The following is a 25,303-nucleotide window of genomic DNA, read 5'->3' as shown; positions in this document are numbered from 1 at the left end:
TAAAAAATGGATAGCAACGGACCCTTGTTTAGGCTCTTTTATTCATAGAACATGGTAAGTACAGCAAGAGATCAAGCAAGCACAGCATTGACAGAACGCAACCTGGAGAACTGAAGCCCCTGCTATGGCTAATAAATTTATAACTCAGGAAACCTGTAACTGAGGAAATTCATTAACCTTTTTGAACTGAAAGAGGGTAGATTGGATGTAAGGAAGAAATTTTTCACAATGAAGGTGGTGAGACACTGGAACAGGTTGCCCAGAGAAGCAGAGGATACCCCATCAAAGTCAGGTTGGAGGGGGCTCAGAGCAGCCCGATCTAGGGGAAAATGTCCCTGCCCACAGCAGGGTGATCTTCAAGTGTCCCCTCCAAGCCAACCCATTCTGTCATTACATAGAGTTAATTTTTTGAAGTTGTTAATGCACCAACTACTCTGCCAAACTTTAAGCCAAAACGAACACAGTCTATGTTAACCAAAATGCAGAATTTACAGTGGGGTAGCTGTTTTAAAACACAACAACAAAAAACAAACAAACAACAACAACAAAAAGATTAAGATACAAGAATTCAGATACATTTCAGCTTTTCAAGTCGTGAAACACAAAAAGCTCCCACTTACAGCACTGGATTCACTCACAACCTACTCGCTGTTCTTGCATTTGAAATCTGAGTGTGAGTGCGTGTGCTTGGGAAACAGCCAGTCATGGACAACTACACTAAGTCTTGCCACAATGCTGGAAGTTACCATCCCTGATCAAATGGAAACTCAGCACTTGCCCTGAAACATCTCTTTGTCCCTGCTTGAGAATGAGTTACGGAGTTTATGGCCGTGATCTTCGGATTTTTTTTTTTCTAATCTTAGGCTTCTCTTTTCTATCTATCCAGTTGCTTGACACGTAAAGCTAGAATGAAGGACAAGCTCGTAAGTGGTGTTCCTGACCAAATGACTAGGAAGTAGCATTAGAAAAGCTTTTTCCTTTATTCTACTTTGATTTCATGTGTATCAGTTGTGTTCATATTCTCATTGCTGAAAATTACCTTTGTATCAGAAGTATGCAATGAACCACTGCAACGCATGCCCCTAAACCACAGTGAAGCAATAGCGACCTTAACACTTACATTGATTGTTTAGCAATACAAAGACATTTTAGGAATGTATTTGAGATACCCTCACCTCTTCTCTGAGAGGGTGAAATCAAGGCAGCATCTTTTGACTCAGTGAAACTGGCCAAATCAAGTAGCAGCTCATGTCCAGATGTTTATTAATGATGCTCCTTTATTTTGGAAAAAGTAAAAATAAAAACCCAAGTTAAAACAGAATAACTAGATTTTTCTTTGAAGATTAAAATCCAGGCGGTATATGGTATGAAGTAGTATAAAAAAGCACAATGTCATACTGCACGTCACCAGGAAAGGTGCCTTGCATGTATGGCCTGAATGATTTTTTGGTAATTTTGTTTCTCCAAAAACTAAACAAACAAGCAAGCAAAGAAAGAAAAAGAAAAGTCCCACTTCAAAATGAACACCCCAATTGCACGAATGCATGCACACATTGCAATATGAAATGTAATTCCTGGTCAAACTGCTTACAAGAATTTACAAAAGAAGAGCCAGTCTATTGAAATTTTCCCAGTGCCTATCACTTTGCAAGGGGACTAAAGGCAGTGTATGGATTTTCCATATCATACGTATTGATGAATTGAGAATGTCTGCTTGTAAAAAATGCCAGCAAAGGCCTATACATATAGAAAAAAAAAAAAAGTATCTTACAATTAAACATGCCCTTAAAAAAAAAAAGACACCCACCCACAAAACAAAACAAAAAAAACAACTTGAAACACAATAATGCAAAGAAACCAATTTTGCTCTGCTGCTTAATTAGGTCTCTTGCCTGTAGTAGGCCCTCACATTATGTTGACCTATGCAATACTTCATGGAAGAGTCACCTCCAGAGAGGACAAAAGCCATTTCCATCAACTGTGTCGATGCTGACACTAGAATGGTTAATACATCTAATAAGGAGGAGAAAGGGAGATTTTATTTTTCACGAATAAGCTCACATTTGTGTTTGATAAAAAACGTATTTTCCAAATTATGCAAAAAGAAGTTTTCCAATTTTTTTTTTTTGCTAATTCAATATTTGAGAGACGACATCAAGGATTACAGTGCTTATAACATGTTTTATTCAATTCACATAGAAAAGCATGCAGTATTAATGTAAAATGGTACAGTATTAATGTAAAATGTTCAGTGCACATTAGGTAAACAAGTCATTAGCATACAAACCCATTTTCATGGTCTACATAGGCATACTGAACACATTTAGAATAACAACACTTTTTGGGAACTAAATTAAAAATTGTGCTTAACTTCAAAAAATACAAGCTATGTTTGCAGTGTTAAAGAAGCGACGTTTTCTAACTGAAGTAGTGTAACCCTGAAAAGAAAGAGGCTGCTACCTTATACCCACTTAAAACAATAGTTTCAGTACAGTACAGTGCTATGAAACAGTCAAAGCAGCAACATTTCCTCTTGGAGGCAAGTTTTATGGCAAAACTGACATTGTTTTATAGCAATTTCATGAATCCATAGGATATATAGCCAGTAGCTGCCCTGCACGCACAAAATGTAATCTTTAGGAATGGAAAATGTAACCTTTAAAACAAGTTCTTACATAAGTGACGGATTTGACAAGACCACTTAAAACTGTCCTGTTCAATGGAGCCATTCACTGTGCTCACAACTGGAAGATCATGATACCTGAAAACCTAAAAGGTTAAAAAAAAAAAAAAAAAGCCCACAGAAATTCCAAGTAAACATGATTTCCAGCCAAAGAAGCAGATCTGGAATGGTTCTTCCCTAGGAAAGACCTTGCAATGGGCAAGGGAATGTTCAGTTTACACTTAGCCAGAAAAAGGCAGGATCAGACTGCATGGAAGTCATTAAAAATGAAGTTCACTTGGTAAATATTCAACATTTGCAGGTTAACAACTTTGGGTCGCGTTTGATTTCCACAGTCAGTTCTTGGTAGTTTTTGATGGACTAGCGCTGGAAAGGCTGCTCTGAATTTTCCTCTTGGTTGACTGACTGATATTTTTGTTTTTCCTTTCAGCAATAAAGGAAGGCACCCAAGGAGGATTAAGCTGGGTGTGCAGGTCAGATGACATCTTTAAAAAGCACGAACCAAACTTCTGTTCCTCAAATAGCCTCTGCGAATTACTGAATAGTAAACTCTGGGAAAACTCTCTTTGAAATAAACAGTTCGGAGGCTTGATTTCACTAGCTGCTACGTTTTGGCCCGTAAAAAGTGGGAAGTGGTCGTTCATATCTAGTCCAGATGGGGAGAGGATGGAAAACATAGCAGGTTTCCATCCAGCTCTGTCAACTGGTAGATCGCTCGTCTCTGGACACTTGATGCTCTGTTCCTCATTCATCCCTTCCAGTTTCTTCTCAGTTTCATTCAGAAGCTTTGAGCACTCTGTTGACTTTGAAGAATTATCAAGATCAGAGGACTTAAAATTATAGCAAGGACTCTTGCTATTGTCTGATTCAGACATCATTGAGTCCAACTCGGAAATTTTATCGAGGTAGGCGGCATCCATAGATGTCTCGCTGGAGGTTCTTGTGCGATTCATTTCAGAAGAGCAGAGAGTATGCAACCTTTTAGGTAAGCACGAACTTGCTTTATCGCTGGACTTTACTGATGTTTCAGCTGACTGGCCAGCTACTGAATTTTGCGCTGATTCATCAAAATCTAAGTTCTCAGCAAAGTTCGTTGGGCAAGTCCCCCAAAATCCTGATTTTCCCATAGTAAAACAGTTTAGCTTCTTTTCACTGCTTGTGCTGTGCTCTGGAGAATCTTTGCTGCAGTCATCTGAAATGTCACAAAATTCTTCAAATTTCAGCTTTCTGAGGAACGTTGACGGTTTCCCTGCGTTTTCTTTTCCATCGGGAGTGTTCAGCTGAAGACGACTGAGAGACAGAAACGGAGTGCATGGTGCTGGAAGATCATAAAGTTCTTCATCCTTATATGGGGTACACTGCTCAATTTTATTCCACTGCTGTTCTAAGCAGGTATCCATATTTGTAGTATTCTCATCCAGCAGAGCTCCCTGACACCCTGGAAATAGCTCCTTCTTTGGGACGCACTGGCTGTTTGAACCAGCTGAGCCATCTTGACTAGAAGAACTTGAACATGTTCCATCACCTGACAGCTGTTCAAGGCTGTCAGAACTTTGACCGGTAGTCACAGCTTTCTTCTCCTCAACCTGGGTTTTCAAACACGTAGTGTCTTCGCTGCTCTCAGTTCCTTTAGCATCTGCAGAAAGAGCTCTCTCACTAACAGCACTCATGGTCTGGGTTCCTTCACCTGCATTTTTCAGCTGTAAAAGCTGACACTCCATTTCCTCTATGTATTTATCACTTCTTTCCAGTGCTTTTTTAAGACGGTTCATTTCACGTTCGCTTTGTTCTACTTTGGACTGCAGTGCAGCTACTGTAAACCTACCAAACCTGCAAGTAGTAAAACAAACAAACAAAAAAATATTAAGCTGGAAAAGGACATTCTCCTCATGCTTTTCAAGTTAATTTAAAGAAAGAACAAAGCTATTAAACTGGTTAAATTTGAAAACAGAAGCGAGAACTGTATTTCTTTGCTAATTATGAAAATAAATAAATAAATCATCATATATAATGTATAGGTTGCAGTGAATACCTGGAAAGACAAAATTAAACTATTAGTGGTAGTAAGGCAATAACAAGCAGATTACCCTTCCAGGGGCTGGTTCCATCAATTCAACTCAAATATGCATGAAGAATTATCCCCTAAAACAATGGCAAAGATTTATGATAACATTTGAACAGTGGTCCACATCTTGAAATATTTACATTCAATCATTTTCCTACAGTACAGCAGTGTTTTACAATACATTCCCTACACAATGTCACCTTGTCAAATACAAAATGCCAATGTGAAATTCAGAAATTGCAATAGTCCTCTGAGGTAGTTTAAATACTTACGTAGACCATTTCAATTGTGTTCCTGTTAGATATACAGCTTTTCCTTGGCCATCGCAAGTGGGTACTCCCACTTACTTCGGAGCTACTTTTTTTTTTTTTTTTGAGCTTTACAACTGGAACAATGTAATTTCTGCTTCCACTCCACTCCACTAAACCTGCCACTTGTGGTTTGTGAAAGTTTTGTGTTTGTGGGGCTTCCAGCTTGAGCACATTTTCAGCTGCAAAGATACAGACTTATCTTTCCCCACATCCTCCACCAGCTTTCAAGACTGACCTTCCCCAGAGGGCAGGTGAAGGTTTCAGCTATATGCTCTGACTAATTCTAACCTGTCACTGACAGGTGGGCACCAGGGAATTTCCTGCTCCATCCAAGACTTTCAATTTACAGAAAGGTAAAACAATTAAAGTTCTGGTATTATTAGGAAGGAGGGAAAGACCTGCAGCCACCCTATTACTCTGACATGCATGGTTTTATATTGCAAAGAAATGACAATTCTGTATTTGGGCTTAAACTAACACTCACTTTCTACCTTGCAGCCCTGTGTTACAGCACAACTTTATATTCAGTCTTCCAACACAAAGACTGTCTGGTTATTTCCACCCTTTTTCTGTCTGTCTATTCTTCCTTCAGCATCCCTCAGATTCACAGGGAATTCCCGCTCCACTTCCCCCACAAACTTCCTCATTTTATCCCCTTACCCCTTCATGAGATGCTCCCACTGCAACCTTTAGACCAATGAGGTCTGAAGGAGGTTTATCGGTGACCCATGACTATGCTGGTGAAATATCCGTAAGTCTATGTAAGCATTTCCAGCAAGGAACTAAATTAAGCCCGAAGTAGCAGGAGACTGTTCAATGCTGACAACTGCAATGTGGTCAAACCAGCAGTGAGGGAAAGAAATAAGGAGTATCACACGCCCTGAACAAGTTGGGCATGAGTGACCGGACCTACTGATGTATGTCACTGTTCAGCTGCTTCTGCGTATTTAAAGGACTCTGAAGATTTTGGTATGGGCAACTTAGTGGTGGGAAAGATTCACACTGCAGTCCAAGCGAGTTCTTTCACAGAACTGCTACCAAATAGATCTAATTTAAAAAGTGGTCTAAGTTCCACTCAGTTTTGGTATCTGCTACTCATGGCTGTGCAGGTATGAAAATGCAAGGGAGTGCTTTTATATTTATGAGTATTGATGTTCTAAGATTTTTGCCCCCAAAAGAAGCTGACTTGATTGGAACACTCAAGGCAAGGAACCACAAATTAGCTCTACCCAATTACCTTTGTCTTGGCAAAAATGAAAGTAGGCCTTCTCTCATTTGCTTACTCTATGTGTAACAAACTGTCTCCTGTAATTGCAGAAGTTTCTGCATTTCTGTTTGCTTGTAAGAGGGGAAGTGGAAGATAAGTTGTACAAGCCTTCCGCCTTTCCCCATATGAAGCCAGATAAAAGCAGAATCACAGGGAGTTCAGAAATGCTGCACTTACATTTTCAGGTGAAGAGGGGGGTTTACAATGAAATAAGCATCCTCACACGCAATACATTTTGGCTTACTCCCCGCTTTTATTAAATCAGATATCGTTTTAAAACATTGAGATAGTCACTACAGCATGGCAGGGCCTGAGCAAGATTATTCTTGCTTCCTAGAGATCCGGAAGTATTTATTTTGCCTTTCTCTAACAGGCCTGTTCACACAGCCTTACAGAAATAAAACCTGCACTGCTCAATAAAGGATACAAAAATGACACAAAAATACAGCTGGCTTAAGAGACAATTGTGAGACAGGGAAACATGCTTACATAGAATAAGCAAGACTTTCTGGGGTCTGCTGTAACGCACATTTTGACATACAAATTAAACATGTTTACATTTATATGCATACCTGGCAACTCCTATTTAATGGAAGAACAGTGTAATATGTTTATTTAATGCAAATAGCATTAGTGACAGCCTGAGATTTGCTTACGAGGAGGAAGCACTGTATTCTCAAGTGCAACTTTTATAACAAGTGTCCTCAGGTTTAAAAAAAAAAAAAAGCAGCATGTTGTTCAAAGCCAAACAGCATCACTAATATGTTAATTGTTGTAGAGGGATGTGCTTGGGAATTTTGGTTTTCAGAAATGGAGCAGCTGACACACCGAATACAAACAGTTACCTCTGCAGTTAAACACCAGAGCAGTAATTCCTTTCTGTTCCTGCTTTGAGACTTACATGCATTTATCTCCCAAATTTTCAAGGACGTTGATTTTTAAGACAGATGTATTACAGTGCACATATTTAAACCAAGTACTCTAGACCAGAGGATGACAGATATTTTAGTGACTGTTCTGGCAGGTCAGCTAACAGTTTAGAAGACATGCGCATTTTGGGTAAAGAAGCCAGAATCCTCCCTATCCTCTTAACAAAACCACTTTGAGTGATTTCCTCTTCTTTTCCTTTGGATGTACATTGAGCTGTGCCATAGTCAAAGAGTTATAGCCTGATAGTAAAAATAATAAAAAAAAAAATACAGAACAGTTACATGAAAATAAATGAAAATTTGGCCTGGCACTCCAGATAAATTGTTTTCCTTGAAAGTGTCTGAACCATTTCACACCTGGGAACAACAACAGACATCTATCAGTAGGAGTTCAGCTATTCAGCATGTGTGGTAAAGAGCATGTTTCATGTTCTCACACATGGGCTATGTATTTTCAGTGCTGGGGACTTGTTCTTCAGTCATTTCCACTAAACAGTGAGTTTGTATCTCACTACATCTGTTTCAAGTACCTCCTTTCTAGAAAAAAAAAAAAGAAAGTCCAGAGAAACTAGTGGTCACTTGAAGTAAATGAAGACATTCAGCTGGGATTTGGATCCTCCAGCACCAGCAGCCCATGACATAAGGTCCTTTACATGACTGCTGGCCTTCAGCTGTCACTCTGGGAGGATACAATCTGCTATAGGTCCTGTATCACATCTGCCAGCCTTGGATGAATGTACTGGCTTATAGCACCTGAAGTAATGCTGGATGTCTAGATGAGCACCTAAATCCTGCATTTCAGGGCCCTTCCTCAGCCAGTCTTTCACCTTGCCCCAACAGTATTTTAACTTGATACCATCAATCAGAAAATTAGCAGTCAAATCAGTGCACAAGAAGAACTAACATTACAGTTACAACACTTGAGCAACCCTCTTTCATTATCCTACAGCTGTTCCTTCGGTTATGTTTGAATACTCCTGAAGATGTCCATTTAGAAACAATTTGGAAAGTTTAATAGTCTGTCACCTACAAGAGATCAAGTTTCTTCAGTTGTTTCTTCTCTCCTTATCTATTCATTTCACAAATTCACTTTTAGGGCTTTGTTTTCACAGATCAGTGACCACTGACTATGACCCTGTCTAGTTTAGACCTTAACTCCGTATGAACCTCCTTTAAAACCACACAGACTGAGATAAACATTCCTCTTTTTGTACAGCAAGCAACTACAGCCAGAGTTTTCCTACATAACCATATATGAAAGACTTGGACCTCAAGGATACCGTGGCAGATGATTCTCCAGTTTTAATCACCTGATGGTCCAGACTGTGCAATGCTCTGGCGCTCAGAAACGTGAGCATGATCCATTCTCCAAAAGAAACAAGGCTGGGAAGTGACAATGTACAGTCAGTGCTTGTCACAGACTGAAATTAGGACAATGCCAGAGTGTGCATCCAAACCCAGTCTCATCATTTTGATACACGTTTCATTTGAATTTTGCTGTTAAGAAGGGAAGAAAGCTAGGAAATCCAGCAAAACATCTGAAAGCAACACTGTGTTCTACAGCCTTTCTGTGAAGAGCATCATGTACCAGATGCAGCTGGACGAGAATGAGTTTTGCAATCTCCACAGCAGCCATGTAAGGGGATCTGCAGCAACATCTTGACAATGTGCCAGGCATAGGCAATCTCCTTAAAGCAACGTGTAATATCTATACAGGAATGTTTAACAAACAGCTTTTTTTAGGCAGCTTTATCCTAACAATAAAAAAATAGGAAAAGAGATAGACCTCAAGCATCTTGCTCTATTTCAGATCTGAATCTAGAAAAATGGATCAGTAAAGGAATTTGGTTCCACTGAATACAAAGCCCTGGGTATTGCCTACTACTGCTTTCCAATCTGCAGAAAAGGTGACAGAAGAATGTAAGCAATAGCTCCTTCTTGAAGGATGAAAGAGAAACTCTTGCCAGAGCTAATTTCCTAAGCTTGTAGGAAAACAAGTTCTTTTCAATATGGGTAGATACTAGGCAGTAAACATTCTTCATAGCACTGTTCAAAGAGTATAAACTGATCTAGAGACATCTCACAAAATTCTCTCCTGGATGCCAAGAAAGTCCATTTCCTTCACATCACGAGTAAGACTAAGCTTTGCTGTTTATTGGACAACTGTAGAGCAGCAGGGAGGTGAATACCATACGCCAGAAGAGGTTACTTCAAAATTACTATAAAACAACCAAACAAAAATCGCCACAAACACACCAGAAAACCCACAAAACCAAGTAAGATCTAAACATCCTTACCGATACACATTTACTCAAGGTTTAAATCTTAGAGTAAGTGCTTCCTCAGGTTTTAGTGCTATGGGTCAAGAACTCAAAGTTGTTTTCAAGGCTACCGAATAGTAATTTCTCCTATTTACTTTTAAGGCCACACTGCAGCTGGTCTTTGAAAACAGCCACCCCTCTGGGACAGCCAGCTTGCTGGGAGATTGAGAAAGTAGCCCAGTTTTCTATCTAGGAAGATAGAAACCTGCATGCAGAACACAGGTTACGAGAAGCTTATTGGTAGGCTCAATGAGATACAGACTGAATTGAGTAGCTTGGCATGAGTGGAAATATTTGAACTGAATAAAAACTGGACCTTGCACAGAAGACCTACAAAGTCAACAGCCTTAGATTTTGGTGTGCATGTACCCAAAGTCACAAATCTAGACAAGATAAACAATAAAACTGGAGAAGGGGAAACAAAAAAAAAAAACCAAAAAAAAAAAGGACATAATGCAACAATTTTCAGCATGTTACAGACTGTTTTTCATACTGGGATTTTAACTGGCAGAAGAAATTAAATATTTAGGGGAACGGCTCCTAGGAAGTCTAGGAGTCTGATTCAAGCTAATTTGAATCTAACCATTCATAAAATACGCTATACCCTGGAGTAGATGGACTTGCTAGTTATTTTCCTTCAGGTAAAAAGCAAACTCTCCTTTGCCAAAAATGCTTTTAGATCCATTGTGCTTTGCCAATGGACCTAACAGTTTTCTATTTTAAGTAGAGCTGGAAGTCACAGGGCTTAATCATCCCGCTAAACTTAAGTTTTAGAAGTTTTCTTGTTCTGTACCAGAAAAACAGAAGTCACAGAGAATTCCTTAGGAGAAAGAACAAGTAAAGAGCAAGCAAACAACCACCAAACAGTCTGATTTGCCTGAGAAATGGGAGACTAACACAGGTTTCTGGTAAGAATCAGAGCATGAAATTTACCTCTACTTGCTTTTCAGGCCTATGTCCCAACTTCATGATGGTTTGGTCAATGTCTTTTCCTTTCTATCTGTTTTGCTCAAAAATTAAACTCTGGGTCTGAGGAATTATTCTCAAAAATGTTTCAGGAAGTAAAAATAAAAAAAAGAACAAAACCCTAATCAATGACCATCATCTATTAAAAAAAAAAGTGTAAAACCTCCCATCAATAAAATTGACACTGCAGCAATGACAAATGATATTTTTCAGCAGGTTTCAATGGATGATCAAAAGGAAAAACAACTCCAGATTATGATAAAAGGAAAGTTTTTTTCTTCAGTTAGCCACTGAAGAAGGCTAACTATACTTTCCCTGTGATGTCAGATGCAGAGTCTATGATACAAAGGGATCTTTCACTTGCCATCAGAGCTTCCTTTGCTATAAAGCAAAGCCTATTAAAATTATTTAAGTTGTGATAATTAGCTCCAGTATCATTATGCACAAGATGTGTTATGTATGGGATAAGGGAACTGAATACTGACAAATCCTTTCCCAAATCATTTGATTCAAGTTTTAGTCAGTTACCTAGCTAGTTGTTTAAGCACAAATCCACACCTGGCAATTCAAAGCTAAGAAATATGACAAGCAAATGAATGGTCATGACATTAAGTTATAAGGATATAATTCAGTAGCTATTTTAAAGTGTACTGGAGACCCATTCAGAACCTTTTCCCGAAACTTACCATCTCAACAATGAATGAAGTGCACCAAAACCAACTGCATTTGCAAATCAGTGCACCTGCACAGAAAAGTTTAACTACCGTGACATTGTTGGGTTCTGATGTTAATGCCTTAAATTCTGATTTCTTAGGTAAGGCTAAGCTATTTTAACCACTATTCAGGATGTAAAGCTTAGTTTAAAAGCCTTATAAATATTAGTTATCAAAGTTTGCCATCAGAACTGGAAGATTATTTCAGAAGTGTCTCAATGTTAAGTCTGGCCTAGATATTGGCTAGACTAATGACCGCAAGGACCAGAGAATGAATTTATAAAATCTGGAAAACTAACATGGTAGAGACTTCCTACCATGGGATTAGAATTCAAAACAACTGCTTAAAATTTGACGTAAGCATCAGGCCATCAACCTGAAGACAGCCAGTAAACAGGTCAAGTCCCACACTTGAAAGCGGACGTTAGCAGCAGAAGTGCAAAATGGGGTACCGGTTTAACTTTAAAGTAGCTATTTAGCAGAACTGGTACAGGCCATTTGAGCTAGAAGTGCCAAATAAAAGGAGACAACAACAATAGTACTGCAAGATACAAGGACCTTGTAGCAAGATGAGAGTTTTTCTGCTCTAAGTCAGTGCTACTGAAGCTTCACTTAGAATACTGTACCCATCTCTAAGCATCACAGCTTCAGAAATCCATAGGCAATGGAGAGACCTTAGAGTATACAGCAACACGAAATAAATCAGAAGCTTACTTTTCATCCTAAGTCAAATACCTAGAAGAGTTGGATGAATTCACTCTAGAAGACCAGACTAGAACTGAATGGGTATAGACAGGGTACATCAAAATTACTAACTTTAACATGCTGTAGGATTTCTTCCAAGATATTTTTTTCCTTGCATGTACTTAAATTCTTGTGGTACACCAAAGTTGAAGATAACAGAAGCAGGGTACAGGCATGCAACTATCTAAACTTCTGAAGCGTAGAAACCATTCCTGAGCCAGTTTAAGCCTGATCCAACTCACGTCCTCCAATCTCCATGCATAGCTCTAGAGTTAGCTTGGGCAAAACCATTCCCAACACGCAGGAAGGATGCAACTAGGCATTTGGGTTGCAAAACCAGGTATTTGTTATGTCCAGTTTCCAATAACATTTGATTCTATCTGTGCTTCTAAAGAGGAAAGTCATCAGCTATTCTTTTATGCTGCATGGGCAAAAGATGGTAAAATAACCAGTCTGCAACAAAGTCTGGTTCCCCCTCCCTTCACATCTGATCTTTCCGATCAACTGGATGGTACATGTAGAAGAAACTGAAATTCCTTCCACCGGGGAGTTTACCTGACCTTACTGAAACAGGATTGCGGTAGATGATTCCATCTCTTCTAGCTCTTCTTTTCTAGGATTTATTTTGTTGCATCTACTTATGTGTTTCCCATCCTTGCCATCTCACCCTCTAGTCTTAGGGGAGAAAGATATTTGTTGCCATTAAATCCCTTTCCACTGCCAAGACCTTTAGCAGTACTTTATCACCCTTATTAGGGGACATCAGGACAAAATGTACCTTTATACATTTAACATCATAGCACAAGGATCATGCATCTGCTTTCCTGGGGTCTTAAACAAACAGTCTGACAAGGAAGCTCCCTATTAGGATGAATTTCATCTTCCAGCAAGTTAGTTGCAAATTAGATCAAAACCCAGAGAGCTCTCCTCTCACATTACGAAGGATGTCTCCCCACCCCCATTCCCCAAAATCACTGTATAAAACTTTGGCCAATGTCGCTCTTATCTTTCTAAGACAGAACTTTAAAAATGCGATCACTTTGCTTTACAAAGTACTTCCAAGGAGAGGTACCTTAGTACACAGCTGTAATCGGTACGAAAACATTTCTGCTTTTTGAGGTAATTGTTGTTGATGTTTTCACTACTTAGAAACATTGAACAGAGATGTCAGCTCTGGGCATGATGTCCTCATGCTGCATAAGTCTGATTTTGCATGCCTTGACCAGACACAAGAATGTCAGAGACACTCCTTGTACGAGGAGTCTAAGTTCACAGAACAAACCCTGAAGGCAGCAAAAGGAAGTAAAACAAACTACCAAACAAAACCAAATGCAAATGAGAACCTCTATAGAGTAACAAACCTGCTTTGACAAAAGGATGTCAGATTTAAGTGAAATTTCTCAGTAACAAAAAATTAAGTTAGCTGTAGAATTCAATAAATCCAGTTCTCCAGTATTGGCCAGATAACACAACAGCATTTGTAGCCAGTGCATATTCATTCACCGCAGACTTGCCGCTATTCTCTAGGTTGCATTTGTCACCCAAGTCTGTGAGGATAAAAACTCCAAAGTCTACCTCGAGACACATATGCAATGCCATGTACACCACCATAGTTTTAGGTTAAAGTTCTACAACAGTTAAAGAGTCTATAAATAAAATATAGAAGCTTTTAAAATATTCACATACTTTTGGGGTGATCTACTATCAACTTCAGCTTTTAGTCGCAAATTCTCTCTTAAAAGGCTATTGTTTTCCATGCTCAGTTTCTTATTTGCCTAAGGAAAAGAAAAGGAAAAAAAATCAGTATAGAGTAAAATAGAAATGACTTCCAATATTTATAGGACAAGCTGTTTCTGATTTTTTTAAAGAGACAGAACTAGAAATGTGAAGGCAGGAAAACAGCCTTCAGACAGGGACACCACTTAAAAATCACCATGGGAAATGGCTTGCAAAACTGAAGAGTGAACAGACATTTTTAATTTATATTCCCAAAATACATTGCAAGTGTCCTATCCAGGGAAATAAACACAGCTATGTTAGTTAGTACAGAAAGTCATTAAGGAGATGTACTAATGGCAATTCCATGTTTTTTTTTTTTTCCACATGACTAAATACGTTAAGTGCATTAACATTACAACGTGCAGGTATCAGCAAAACTAATGTAGAACAGCTTCCACCATCCCAAACTAGATTAAGATTACTTTGTTTGTTTTTTCCCTTTTTTTTTTTTTTGCTTGTTGTTTTCAAAGCAGTTATCCTACGGATGTAAATCCATTATGACAAGCTATTTGCAGTCTTTCTTCACTTTCTTGCAGGACCTTCTGATTAAGACTCCTGATTCACAACCCTTCTTGTTCCTTGAATTGAGGTCAATTCCTTCTTTTCAGTTCAGCAAACGCTCTTGTTAACAAGGTACTTCATATAAAGAGAAGCTTTCCTGCTGCCGTGTTTCAGAACAACGAACGCCACCATCCTAACAAGTAGCATGAACTCGCTGCATTTCATAGTCTACTTGGTCTCTGTATGTTGAAAACTGTACCACCAATCCAGGACTTGCAAGTCACAGTCTCAGTTCTAGTATGCAGTGGAAACATCATGTAAGTATGATCCAGAGTATCTGGCCTTGTTAGTGCAATGTACTTTGTTACAAGCATCAAACAGCACAAGAAGAGAGGCAGAAAACCTTAAATACTTATCCAAATAAGTAACCTCCCCAGGTGAGGCTGAGACAGTGGAGGGGGCAGAAATAGAGGGGAAATAAATGAACAAAACAAAAAACCTACAATATTCCTAGAGACAAAAGTAGAGATTTCTGGTATAGAAGGAATAGGAAGGGTGAGCTCAGGGCTTGGGTGTTTGAGTGTCAACTCCTCTATTGAGTATTTAAAAAAGAAGAATATGAAAAGCTATTCTGAAGGTAGTAAGAATCCAGAAGCATCAAACCATTTGCCATCACAGCCAAGACCTTTCTCTCTTTCCAGAGACATAGTTCCTCCAGCCACACAATCAAACAGAAATCTGCACAACTTGTATAGAGCTGGTACACAAGTTATCTAGCTGGCACACAGGAAGGCAGACCCTAACTTCTCTGGTCTCCTTCCATAGAGTGCTCTAACCTCCAAGCCAGTGATCTGCAAGGGATCCCCCCCATGCAGCAGTGTCTAGATTAATGACTTCATGTAACCACACTATCAGTGAGCATACTTATCTAATACTCCTAACTACTGTGTTTGTAGCAGCACTTTCAGATTTGCTCTGACTCTACTCAGCTACAACATCTACTTTGGGAGTCTCTGTCCTAGGACACTAAAGGATAAAGGTGACTCCTTTCTTCACATGGACTGATTTAGAAAGTGACAGGAACCACATTTTCTGAGGGACGCCATTTCACTGAGAAATGCTGAGTGTTTGAAGCTCCCGTGTCAGTTATTTTAGGGGATAAGTAGGTTTGTAGTTCTGTGGTTCAAGATTGAGTCTATGTGGAAAGAGGGCTCCTGCTGTTCAGACTGGGCTTTGTCAGTGCACACTTGTTTCACAAGTGAAGTAAGTGCAGAAGAAGAGTCAAGTGACTTCAGGTACTTCCAGAACTGAGCAGCTGTTGAACAGGAAACAGACTGGAAGAAAGTATCTGCATCATAGTTTCAGACTTAGCCCCTAAAACTCTTCTAAACCTTCTATTTGTATCTAAACCTTACCAAAATCAGAGACTCCATAAACATAAAACCCTTTCATTGCTGGAGTTATGCTGGAGAAAAAAAACAAAACAAAAACAAACAAACAAAAAAAAACAAATAAAAAACCACACACACACATTACCCCTGCCCCAACCTTCACTATATTCTTATTTTTACCTATCTTGGAAAAAATGTTATAAACCTCAGTCACCACAGAAAAGAGATAGCACAGTTTAATGTAACGGGAAAAAAAAAATAGACAAGAACTCCTTGCTGTGAACCCCCTTCAGCCAACTATACTCTGATGCTCCTGGGATCCCCTGAGGAGGCCAGCTGTGTCCCTGTCTGTAAAGCCGAGGTCCAAGTCTAGCCGTGCTATTGAAAAAGCTCATTTTGGAAACTTGGTTTACTTCTTTGTCTCATTTTTAGGGTTTATCATGCACAGATTAGTTTAATCAGGACCAGAATTTCCTTTAGGCTGCACAGACACAAGCCTAGAAGTGTCCCATTAAGAACAACAAAATGGCAGAATGTTACGATGTACACCTTTGAGTCTAGCAGAGGGAACAAACAGTACTAATTCTTAGGAAAGAACACTAACCCTAAGGCTTCAGTTTTGCAGGAGGTGACACAGGATTGTTCATAGAAGAAATACAAGGAGCATTTTGAGTAAATGCAAGTCAAGTCCTTTCCACCCTGCCCTTCAAGTTTATCTTGAAATTTCACTCTAAGTCAATGTTTAACATCATTTTTCCTGTGCCCATAGGTAGATTTTGCAAGGTATTTTTATTTATTTGGGTTTTCACACAACTACCTCCTGCATCCCTCCTTCTGCAACATCATTTTTCTTTTCTATTACATTCAAGATGTATAAAAAGCTGCAGGTTTTCGGTAAAGAATCTTTGGGTTATAAAATGCTGAAGCTTGTCTATTTTCAGTCAAAGGGTCAAGTTACTCTGTCTCAGCAAATCGCACCAAAAATATTGGTTAGCAAGGAGGGCAATAGTGCAAAATCTGCCTCAGCCAACTGTACTGTGTTTGGCCATTGAATGTTGTAAAATAGATATATTATATAGATTATTGCAAGCCTGAAAAATCTGGTCATCAATACTGGTGACAAGCACTACTATAATCCAATTACCCAGTCATAGAGTGACACAGGAGTTGAGGAAGAGCCATATACAAGGCTCACTAGAACAAGCAATTACATCTGACACATGCAAAGGCTGTATGGAAATACTATGATACACCAACAATCACTGGAATTCATTTTTCCCCCTTTTCTTCTAGATCTATGAAGTACCCAGAGGTCATGCCAGCTCTCACTCCTGTTTAACTAACATGAACATTATACGACCAGATAGCTGAAAAAACATATTTATTACCTCCTTTAACTTTTCCACATTATCTATCACTTTTTCACATATATCATTGGCAGCTTTCAGCTTTTTGCTCCATTCCTCTGGGGTTTCTGGGCCACTGGTACTTGCTTCATCTGCTGATTGGCTGGTTTCCTCATTTTGGCAAGAGGAAGCCGGTGCTGTAGGATCCAGAAGAGATTTCAGCTGTGTCTGTAAATTGAGATTTCTGCCTCTCAGTTCTTCCACTTCTTTTTGCAGGGATTCTATTTCATCCTAAAGATGTCAGAAATTCACAGGAATTAAAATAATGTGTGAGATTAATTAAATAATACTGGCAAGTTCCCACAGCACTTTAGAAACATGGGTTCTCTGGCAAGCCCAGATGCATGCCTTCACTTACGCATCTATCTAAATATGCTTATGTATTGTGCTCCAGGCAGGATTTTAATCAACCTGCACACTCAAGCACAGTGAAGGTTTTAGTGAAGGGAATCCCCTGACTACATAAAGGACCCTGAACAAACTGGCGGGCAGACCAAAAGGTTCAAAGCAGTCAGCAACATGAATCTATTATTAGGGCACTCTGTGGGAAGGTTTCCTGTATAAAGTGTATTCTTAAGGTCGTCCTCTGCTGACTCATTTGCTGTTATTTGAGAACGATATGAGAGATTCATTCTGAAACATCACATGGTCAGATGCTGAAAGTCTCAGCATTCAAAATGGACAGAGCACTGCCTGGAAGAGGCTGCTCCAGGTGCATAAAAGTAGAAACATCTAAGGAAAGACTGAAAAAAAAAAAAAAAAAAAGAAAGCAACTAGCTGTGTCAGTCTGGAGCCACAGTGAAGCGAAAATCTTCAAAAGCCTGTTGCTAAAGAGATAAAAAGTAATTTATCCTAAAAATGTCTTTTTCACTGTTCTCCAACTTAAGAATTACACTGCTCAGGGTAAGACTATTAAAAGAGACCATAAGATGGCATTTACATAAATTCAAGGCATATTTGCATGAAAAAAAATATCAAACCCTCCCCACCCCCCTCAAAAAATTAATAACCATTTCTAAATAGCTTCATTTTTAAAGACATTTATGTTATCCTATGCCCATCTGTGTCATTTTGGAGTTGATTCAATAGAAACACGGGAAACCTCCCTCTCAATGACTGCTCTATGAAAGAAACTGAGCTCTAGGCAAACTTGTTGTAAGGCAGCCCTCACCTCCCTTGCATTAAGGATATTTATACAGCGTCTGTTTCTTTTCTCTCATTCTCCTTGCTGTGAGACAGGTTTCCTTGAAAAGTGTGCGGTGTCTTCACACTCTTGCTACTACGGAAACAATAACTGAGAAGACAAACTAAGCATATTCCTTATTAATACCTTTTTACCTTGTTCTTAAGAGAATATTTTTCCAGCAGAACAGAGAAGTTTCCAAGCATTCATTCAACAAAGCAACAATTCATATAAGTTAACCTACACCAGAGGATTCCAGTGGGCATTATTCTTTAACAAGAAGTTTAGCCTCCCCAAGTAACAGGGGAGTATTTCAGAAAATGTTTGTCTTTGTACCAAATACAGAACAAATACCCCAACACCCAATATGCTTAAAGAAAACCCTCCCATAGTATCTTAGGGTTGAATTTCCAGTCTCTGGAACTGGCTGCATTTGGCTACCTGTAGCTTAGACAGAGCATCACTATGGCTTCTGCAGGACCTCTTCAGCCACCAGCAAATGCTTTCCCCAACCTCAGCCAGAAGGTGGGATATTAATGCGGCTCAGTTCCACATAGATTCAGCTTAAAGCTTTGCTCAAATTAAAGACTCAGGACTCAAAGCAGAAAGATCAAGTTGCATACAGTAATTTAACAGTTGCAGTTCGTCTGGAAAATCACAATGCTCCCATGTGCTTACCTCATATTCTTTGTGGAGCAATTCAAGCCTTGTTTTACGTAGGTGTTTTCTAACTGTCGGACTAAATATAGGATCACTTTCACTTGTTCCTCCTAAAGCAGCACAGAAGGAAAGAAAACACAAATACTGTTTCTTTTTCAGTCAATTCAATTCTAGCAATCCAGCTTGCAGTACTTTTCATAATATCAGCTACAAATACAGCTAATATTGGGCCAATCTAGTACCATGGGAGACTATAACCTTGCATTTTCAGAACAGGTTAGACAGGAATAGCTATTAGTGATGTTTAGAAGTCAAAATCCTGTCTCACAGCAGGAACACAACATTTGAATTTTTTCAACTTTGTATTATCCTTGACAGAATCATGCCTTATTTAAGACCACACTATTAAAACAGATCTAAGGGAGAGGGTAAAATACAACATAAAACCAACACACATACATTTATTTAACACATGACAGCATATGTTTCTAAAGTATGACTATTCAGATATATTTTTCCGATTAGAACCAAATAGCAATGGTGACATTTTACATCAAATCGAGATCCCAGTATTTTCCAGCCCTGAGGAAGTTCATATCCTCATTCAGGTTTTTTAGCTTTGACTTTCTTAAGCAGCTTTGACTTTTTTTTAAAAAGTAAAGCAAAAGCGGCATGGTGAATAATCCCACAAAAACAAGCAACCGTCAAAAAGAACACACACCCATTCAAGATTCTGGATTTAAGTACACTATTTCTCAGCTAAATGCTGACCTCTTAGGTCAACAGGCTGCAACATATAGGTAGGCTATTTGAAGAGGCAGATGCCTTCTTTCCAGCAAAAGGCACTGTCCAACTAAGATTGAAAATAATAATAATTAGAGTGGTGGGGTGCTTGCTGCTTTTGAATATCAAGCCGTTATTATACATATCATCTTTGGAATTTTTACCTTATTGTTATTATGTATACTTCGATAAAGATTTAAAGTCAGAGGCTGGTTTAAAAAAATAAATAAATCCAGACATCTTTGGACCTGAAAGAACTTCAACCATCAGTAAATATCAGAAGGTTATTTCAAAGCCTACAGTTGTCCTTACCTATGATTTCCTTGCAAGGATTTTCAGGCGTGATGGGAATCCTGCAAGCTGGACATTGATTATTGTTCTTCAACCAGACTTCAATACAAATGGAACAGAAGACATGGTTGTTCACACAGATTACTGGGTGACGAACCTTTCAGCATCAAGGAAGACAGGAAAGAAGGAAAACAAACAGAAAGACACTATGAATACTTAAAAACCCTTTCAGGTAATTGAGTATGAAAACATACTGCCTCAATCTCTCAGAGCAAGTCTGGTCTCCAGCAGAAAAGAGACACTGCTGTTTCCACGGGTTAGGAGTGGTCTCCTGACTTACAGCACCAAATTTCCTTATTAGTGACACCACAGCTATAACTTTCTTTGCAAAACTAAAGATCCTTGATCCCAAGAGCTCATCAACACACAGTGTGGCAGAAGCCACTCCCTCATCCCACCATCTCCATGAACTGTAGCCAACCAGTGAAATGAGCTCCGCTGTGGAGGAACCAAAACGTGCACGTTCACTCATTCCTAACAGTGAGGGATTGAGAGATTGCCCCAAGCATCAACCAACACTTTGTCTCGAAAGAGCTGCCACTGAAGCGGTATTGCTGATTAACCCTAGCTTGCACATAATCAGCTTCATGGAAATAAACTAACGAGGATACAGGCCAAAACCACAGAGCAGAAATATGAACCAGCAATCACTTATTCAAACCTCCTGCTAGATATGCATTGCTACCAGTAAGTCATTACCCAAGAACAGGGCAGCTTAAATATTTCAATCAGACACAGTTCCTCTCAAGAAGCTTCCCCCCCCCCGCAAACAGCAGGGTAATCAAACTTTGCATTATTCTCTCATGTTATTTAACAATAATAACAACAAACCCTGTTTGAAAGTAAGTACGCATAGAGGGACCAAATATGATACAGAGAAGACTTTTCCCTATACCTCCACTTTACTGAGGTGCTCTAGTACAATTTATAGTAATACATTCTCAAACCTCACAAGGCTTAACGTTAGTATCTGTGTTAAGGTTCTTAAAAGTAATTATTTGTTTTTATTCCACCACTATCTCTGCCCAAGAAACATATTTTGACTCATGGGGGTAGAGGCATGTACTACTTCAGAGTCTACTTCATGGCCCCTGTGAAGCTGTTAAAGCCCACGTTCATGCGAATTCTTTCAGCTTCAACAAAAAAAAAAAAAAAGCCCTCACCAGCCTTGAGATTTCCCTCATTCATTTTATCACTAAAGCAGACAAACTAAAAAGGAAAAATGAAGTGCTGGCAGGGAGAATCAAGGAACTCAAAAGGACAGCTAAAAACCACCTTGGAAAACAGATTAGATGTGCCCTGTAGTAATCATGCCTACACAGTTGGTGTTGTACAAGCTACAAACCAAGTATTTTACCCCTGAGACACACACACATATCTGTATAAGGGCCCAGGTCTGTCAGTTCCTTCTTCATTTTGCTTTTTGTGTGGGATTAGCAGTATTTTAAAAACTTCCAATATGACAGCACAGGAGCCTAAGGACTGTCTATATACAAACAGAAATTCAAGTTAACGAAGGTGTGCATACAGAGACTAAGGGATTCCTCCAAGCACCTGCATATTATCACTTCTAATTAAGGTGGCTTTTTGGGGTTTAATGCAAGCATTAGCACAATAAGGCTTTGCAAACATTTAAATATTACAATTTCATTTATTAAAAACACATTCTTGTTATTGACTGCTTTTCTTTACCAGAAAGAGAGCTTTTTCCAGCTTTCCCATCAGCAGCTAGAAGAAAAAAATAACTTTTTTTTCCTCTAGTTGGTCTTTTTTTTAAACCCAGGAACAGCCATTACATGAGAATAGTTATATGGATGGCTATTATAGGGTACAGAGCAGAATAACATAAAATAGTCCAAACAGGAAAAGACATTTCAAGAGTGCAGGTCTCCTCCCAGGGGAGCAAGAGACCCTCAGTTACCCCAACCCTGACATGGCTATACACTTCTTGCAAGTGAATGATTACTCCATATCTCTAGCAAAATAGTAAGTCACGTTTATTACTCTCTGGGGGACAGTACTCCTGATTTACACACATTTACAAGTTTCACTTCAGGGCTGAGGTTTACACGTGTGTTAGCTCAGAATCCACACAAAGCAATCCATGCCCCAGCAGCAGGAGCTGCTACCAAAATGTCATCAGGAAACACCAAGGCTGGGGGCCCCTTCCCCTCACCAAGTCCCCGAGCCACTGCCTGTGACAAGCCTGGGGGTGGGGATCATGACACACTCATTACTAAAGAGCATTTTACTTGAATTACAGCACCCTTTCAGTTCCTCAATCGACCACAATAACTGGAAAGACTACAGCTTATTTAGGAAGGCTTGATTAGCTAGGTGAATTTGAGTAATTTCCTAATTCCAACATCCCCCCACATAACATGGTTCCTCCATGGATCAAAATCAGATCCTGCAGACATCTATTCCTCTTGGGCCTTTAAGAAGCATTAAGTGAGGAGCAGGCAAAGGAAAAAGCAGGCACGCTGATACCAGTGAACAAATCCCCAGACATATCCCAGGTGCTTTCAGCGCACACAGAACTGCAGGCCCAAGCCAAAACAAACCACCACCACTGAAATCAACAGGAGACCTTCAGTCACTCTGCAGCAAGCAACCTGAAGGCCTGATGCAGCCAGCTTCTGACCTACTCGCTAATTACGAACACAACTACGTTAGACATTAGCCCAGACTATGTTAATTGAACATTCAGGTTACAAAGATGAAATTCATCCAAGCAATTAACACTTGTGATACATGGTTATTTGCCCATCTTGCAAACATAGCTTACAAAACTGTTCACACTAACAAAATGGAGTAACATTTTTTATCCCCCCTCCAAAGATCTCTGTTTCATTAAACACGAGTGGATAACATTACTGAATGAGTTTCTATTCGCTACCTCTTTTTATCTGCTTACCACTAAGCATACTGAATAGTTTCTGGTTTGTAACCAATCCTCTGCAAGTTTTGCAGATAGGAAGAGGGTGGGCTTTATATTCAATTTGAAGCCCACCCTACAAAACACAGAAGTACTAGAACACGTCATCCCTCTGTTCTGCTTTCTGCCCCCCCAACAAGTTAGTAAAAACCGCAAGATTTTTTCCTTATTTTACTGAATACCTTTTTGCAACTCCCTCTAGCCTTACTCTTGAAAAGAGGAGCTTTTTCTGATGCTTTTCAATGATGCTTCGAGCTGGAGACAAAGATGCGTGTTAAAAGAAAAAGGACAGTCAGAGCAGCCAACTTCGGCAAAATTGAAACAACTTAATGTAACTGAAAAAGGAAGCATTCAAAGACCTTCATTACAGATGTCACCACTAGATTCACTTACATAACATTAATAAATTACCTCAGTGCAAGATACCAAGAAAGAAGAGTGTGGAAATCTCTTCCAGTACAAACTCAGTTACACCAGTCCCCGGTCAATTCCAGAAGAAAAGTGGAAGAATGAGGCAGTGGCTTGAGAAGAGCCAGCGGCTTTATAGCAAAACACGAATGACTACACAGCAAAGCTACACTAAAGTAGTGACATTATTTTGAAAACCACCAAGGTAAGATTTAACACTGAATACCTTATCAATTTGATTTTGCTCTCCTCCTTGTTGAGGAGTATCCGCTCTGCATTACATACAATAAACTTACGCTCTCCTCCATTTGTATTAAATAAATTGAAAACAAGGGATAACAGCACTGCATTCCTGTTTGCTTGTGTCCCATTGGAAAGCCAACAAACGAGTACTTGTGGCTGCAAAAAGCATCGCTCTCTGCCACAGGTAAGAGGCTGGAGAAACAGAGGTGTGCAACCACTTCCACTGCCAGTGCTACGCCTACTTGACACATCAATCGTTCCTCTTCTTTTGTGACCATGCAAGCAAAAAAGGCCTCAGAGTCGAGCCCATGTGGGGCAGAAAGAGAACGGACGATAAATAACAGATACAAACACAAAGGTTATTTTCGCCTTTGTAATCGATGATTTGGTTTATGAGGTGTGCTTTGGAAAGGAAGGAAGCATGAAGGAAGAGCCATGAGGAATGAGGGGAAATTTGAGAAGCAACCGGTGACAGCCCCACAGGCGGCTCTGGGGGCTTCCAGCACCCAGCGAATACCGGGAGCGGATACCAGAGACGAGAAACGCACCTGTGACCTTCTCGGGTCAGAGAAAGGAAATCAAAACTTTTCTTTTCCTCCAGCCAGCTCCGATTTTGCTCATCACTTTCAAAACCCGCTCAGTCCTACACCTCTTCTTTGTTTCGCTTGGCCTTCACGACACAGCACCGGGCTCAGACACGAACCTCGAGACATCCCAGCTCCCAAAAGGAGGAATGCCCCCCTCCCCTCAAAGAACAACAAGCTTCACCTCAAAAGCACTACATCCGAATTTCTTTTTTTTTTTTTTTTTTTTTTGGGGGTGGGGGGGTGGTGTAACCCCACCGGTGCCTGCACCCAGCAGGCTCCCGCCGGGGTCTCTCCCAGTCCCCCCCCCCCCAAGCGGCGCCGTCGCCCCCCGCTGCGGGGCTGAGTCCTGCCTCCCCCTCGTCCCCCCCGTCGGTGTCACCGAGCCCCTCCTGCCCCGCAGCCCCGCACCCACCACCGGGCCCCGCGCAGGGTGGGAGCTAAGGAGGGAGGGTTGTGAGGGAGGGCAGCGGCCGCCCCCGGGGCCGTTACCTTCCCCAGGCAGATGTGGCAGGTGATGGGCAGCGTGAGGGACAGCGTGACGCTCGGGCCGTGCTGCGACATGGCGGCGCCGCCCGCACGGAAGTCACCGCGGGCAGGCAGGCGGGCAGGCAGGCAGCGCTAAGGCGGCCCCACTACGGCAAGCCGGCGAGGCCAAGCCGCCGCCGCAGCCCGGCGCTGGGGAGGGGAATGGTGGGGGAGATGGAGGGGGAGCGGAGCGCAGCGCGCAGGCTTTTGAAGCGCCCCCCCCCCCCGGGAAAGGAACGGGGGGAAGCGCCCTCATGGCGGCACCCCCACGCGTACACACATCGCCACCGCCATACCCCGCGGCGCCGCGGCTCGGCCCCGTGAGGGGAGAGCGAGGATGGTGGGGAGAGTTTGGTAAAGGCGCCTCGCGGGAGTGGGGCTACAGTGGTGTTTGTTTGCCTCAGTAAAACATTCCTGCCTCAGTAACCCTTTTTTCCTCAGTAAACCCTTGTTGCCTCAGTAAACCACTCTTGCCTCAATAAACCATTCCGTCCATGGTCTTTGTTGTGCCACTTAAACGCCAGCTGTTTTAATCCCATTAATTCCCCC

The 25,303-nt window shown here is 40.5% G+C and overlaps 1 protein-coding gene across 1 annotated transcript; it reads right to left on the bottom strand.

Annotated features, from left to right (window-relative positions):
• Positions 1 to 22: 22 nt before the first annotated feature.
• OBI1 (ORC ubiquitin ligase 1) lies at positions 23 to 24,944 on the bottom strand. The gene is made up of 6 exons (XM_013193680.3): positions 24,719 to 24,944; positions 20,015 to 20,150; positions 18,938 to 19,029; positions 17,059 to 17,307; positions 13,686 to 13,774; positions 23 to 4,513 (listed from the first exon to the last, which is right to left on the bottom strand). Exons 1-6 carry the CDS (start codon positions 24,788 to 24,790, stop codon positions 3,019 to 3,021), a joined length of 2,133 nt encoding a protein of 710 aa, XP_013049134.3. The 5' UTR covers positions 24,791 to 24,944; the 3' UTR covers positions 23 to 3,018.
• Between the last annotated feature and the right edge of the window lie 359 nt (positions 24,945 to 25,303).

The sequence above is a fragment of the Anser cygnoides genome, chromosome 1, assembly GCF_040182565.1.
Source record: "Anser cygnoides isolate HZ-2024a breed goose chromosome 1, Taihu_goose_T2T_genome, whole genome shotgun sequence".
In the NCBI taxonomy this organism is placed as follows: Eukaryota; Metazoa; Chordata; class Aves; order Anseriformes; family Anatidae; genus Anser; species Anser cygnoides.
Note: the sequence above shows the minus strand (reverse complement) of the source record. Positions and strands in the feature narration are given on the sequence as shown.

Excerpts from the sequence above, each read along its gene's own strand:
- OBI1 (XM_013193680.3), bottom strand. The coding sequence starts at position 24,790 with ATGTCGCAGCACGGCCCGAGCGTCACGCTGTCCCTCACGCTGCCCATC. Across the intron at positions 20,151-24,718 it reads GCCACATCTGCCTGGGGAAG|GTTCGTCACCCAGTAATCTG; the intron begins GTAACGGCCCCG and ends TGATGCTGAAAG. Across the intron at positions 17,308-18,937 it reads TGCTCCACAAAGAATATGAG|GATGAAATAGAATCCCTGCA; the intron begins GTAAGCACATGG and ends TGACATCTTTAG.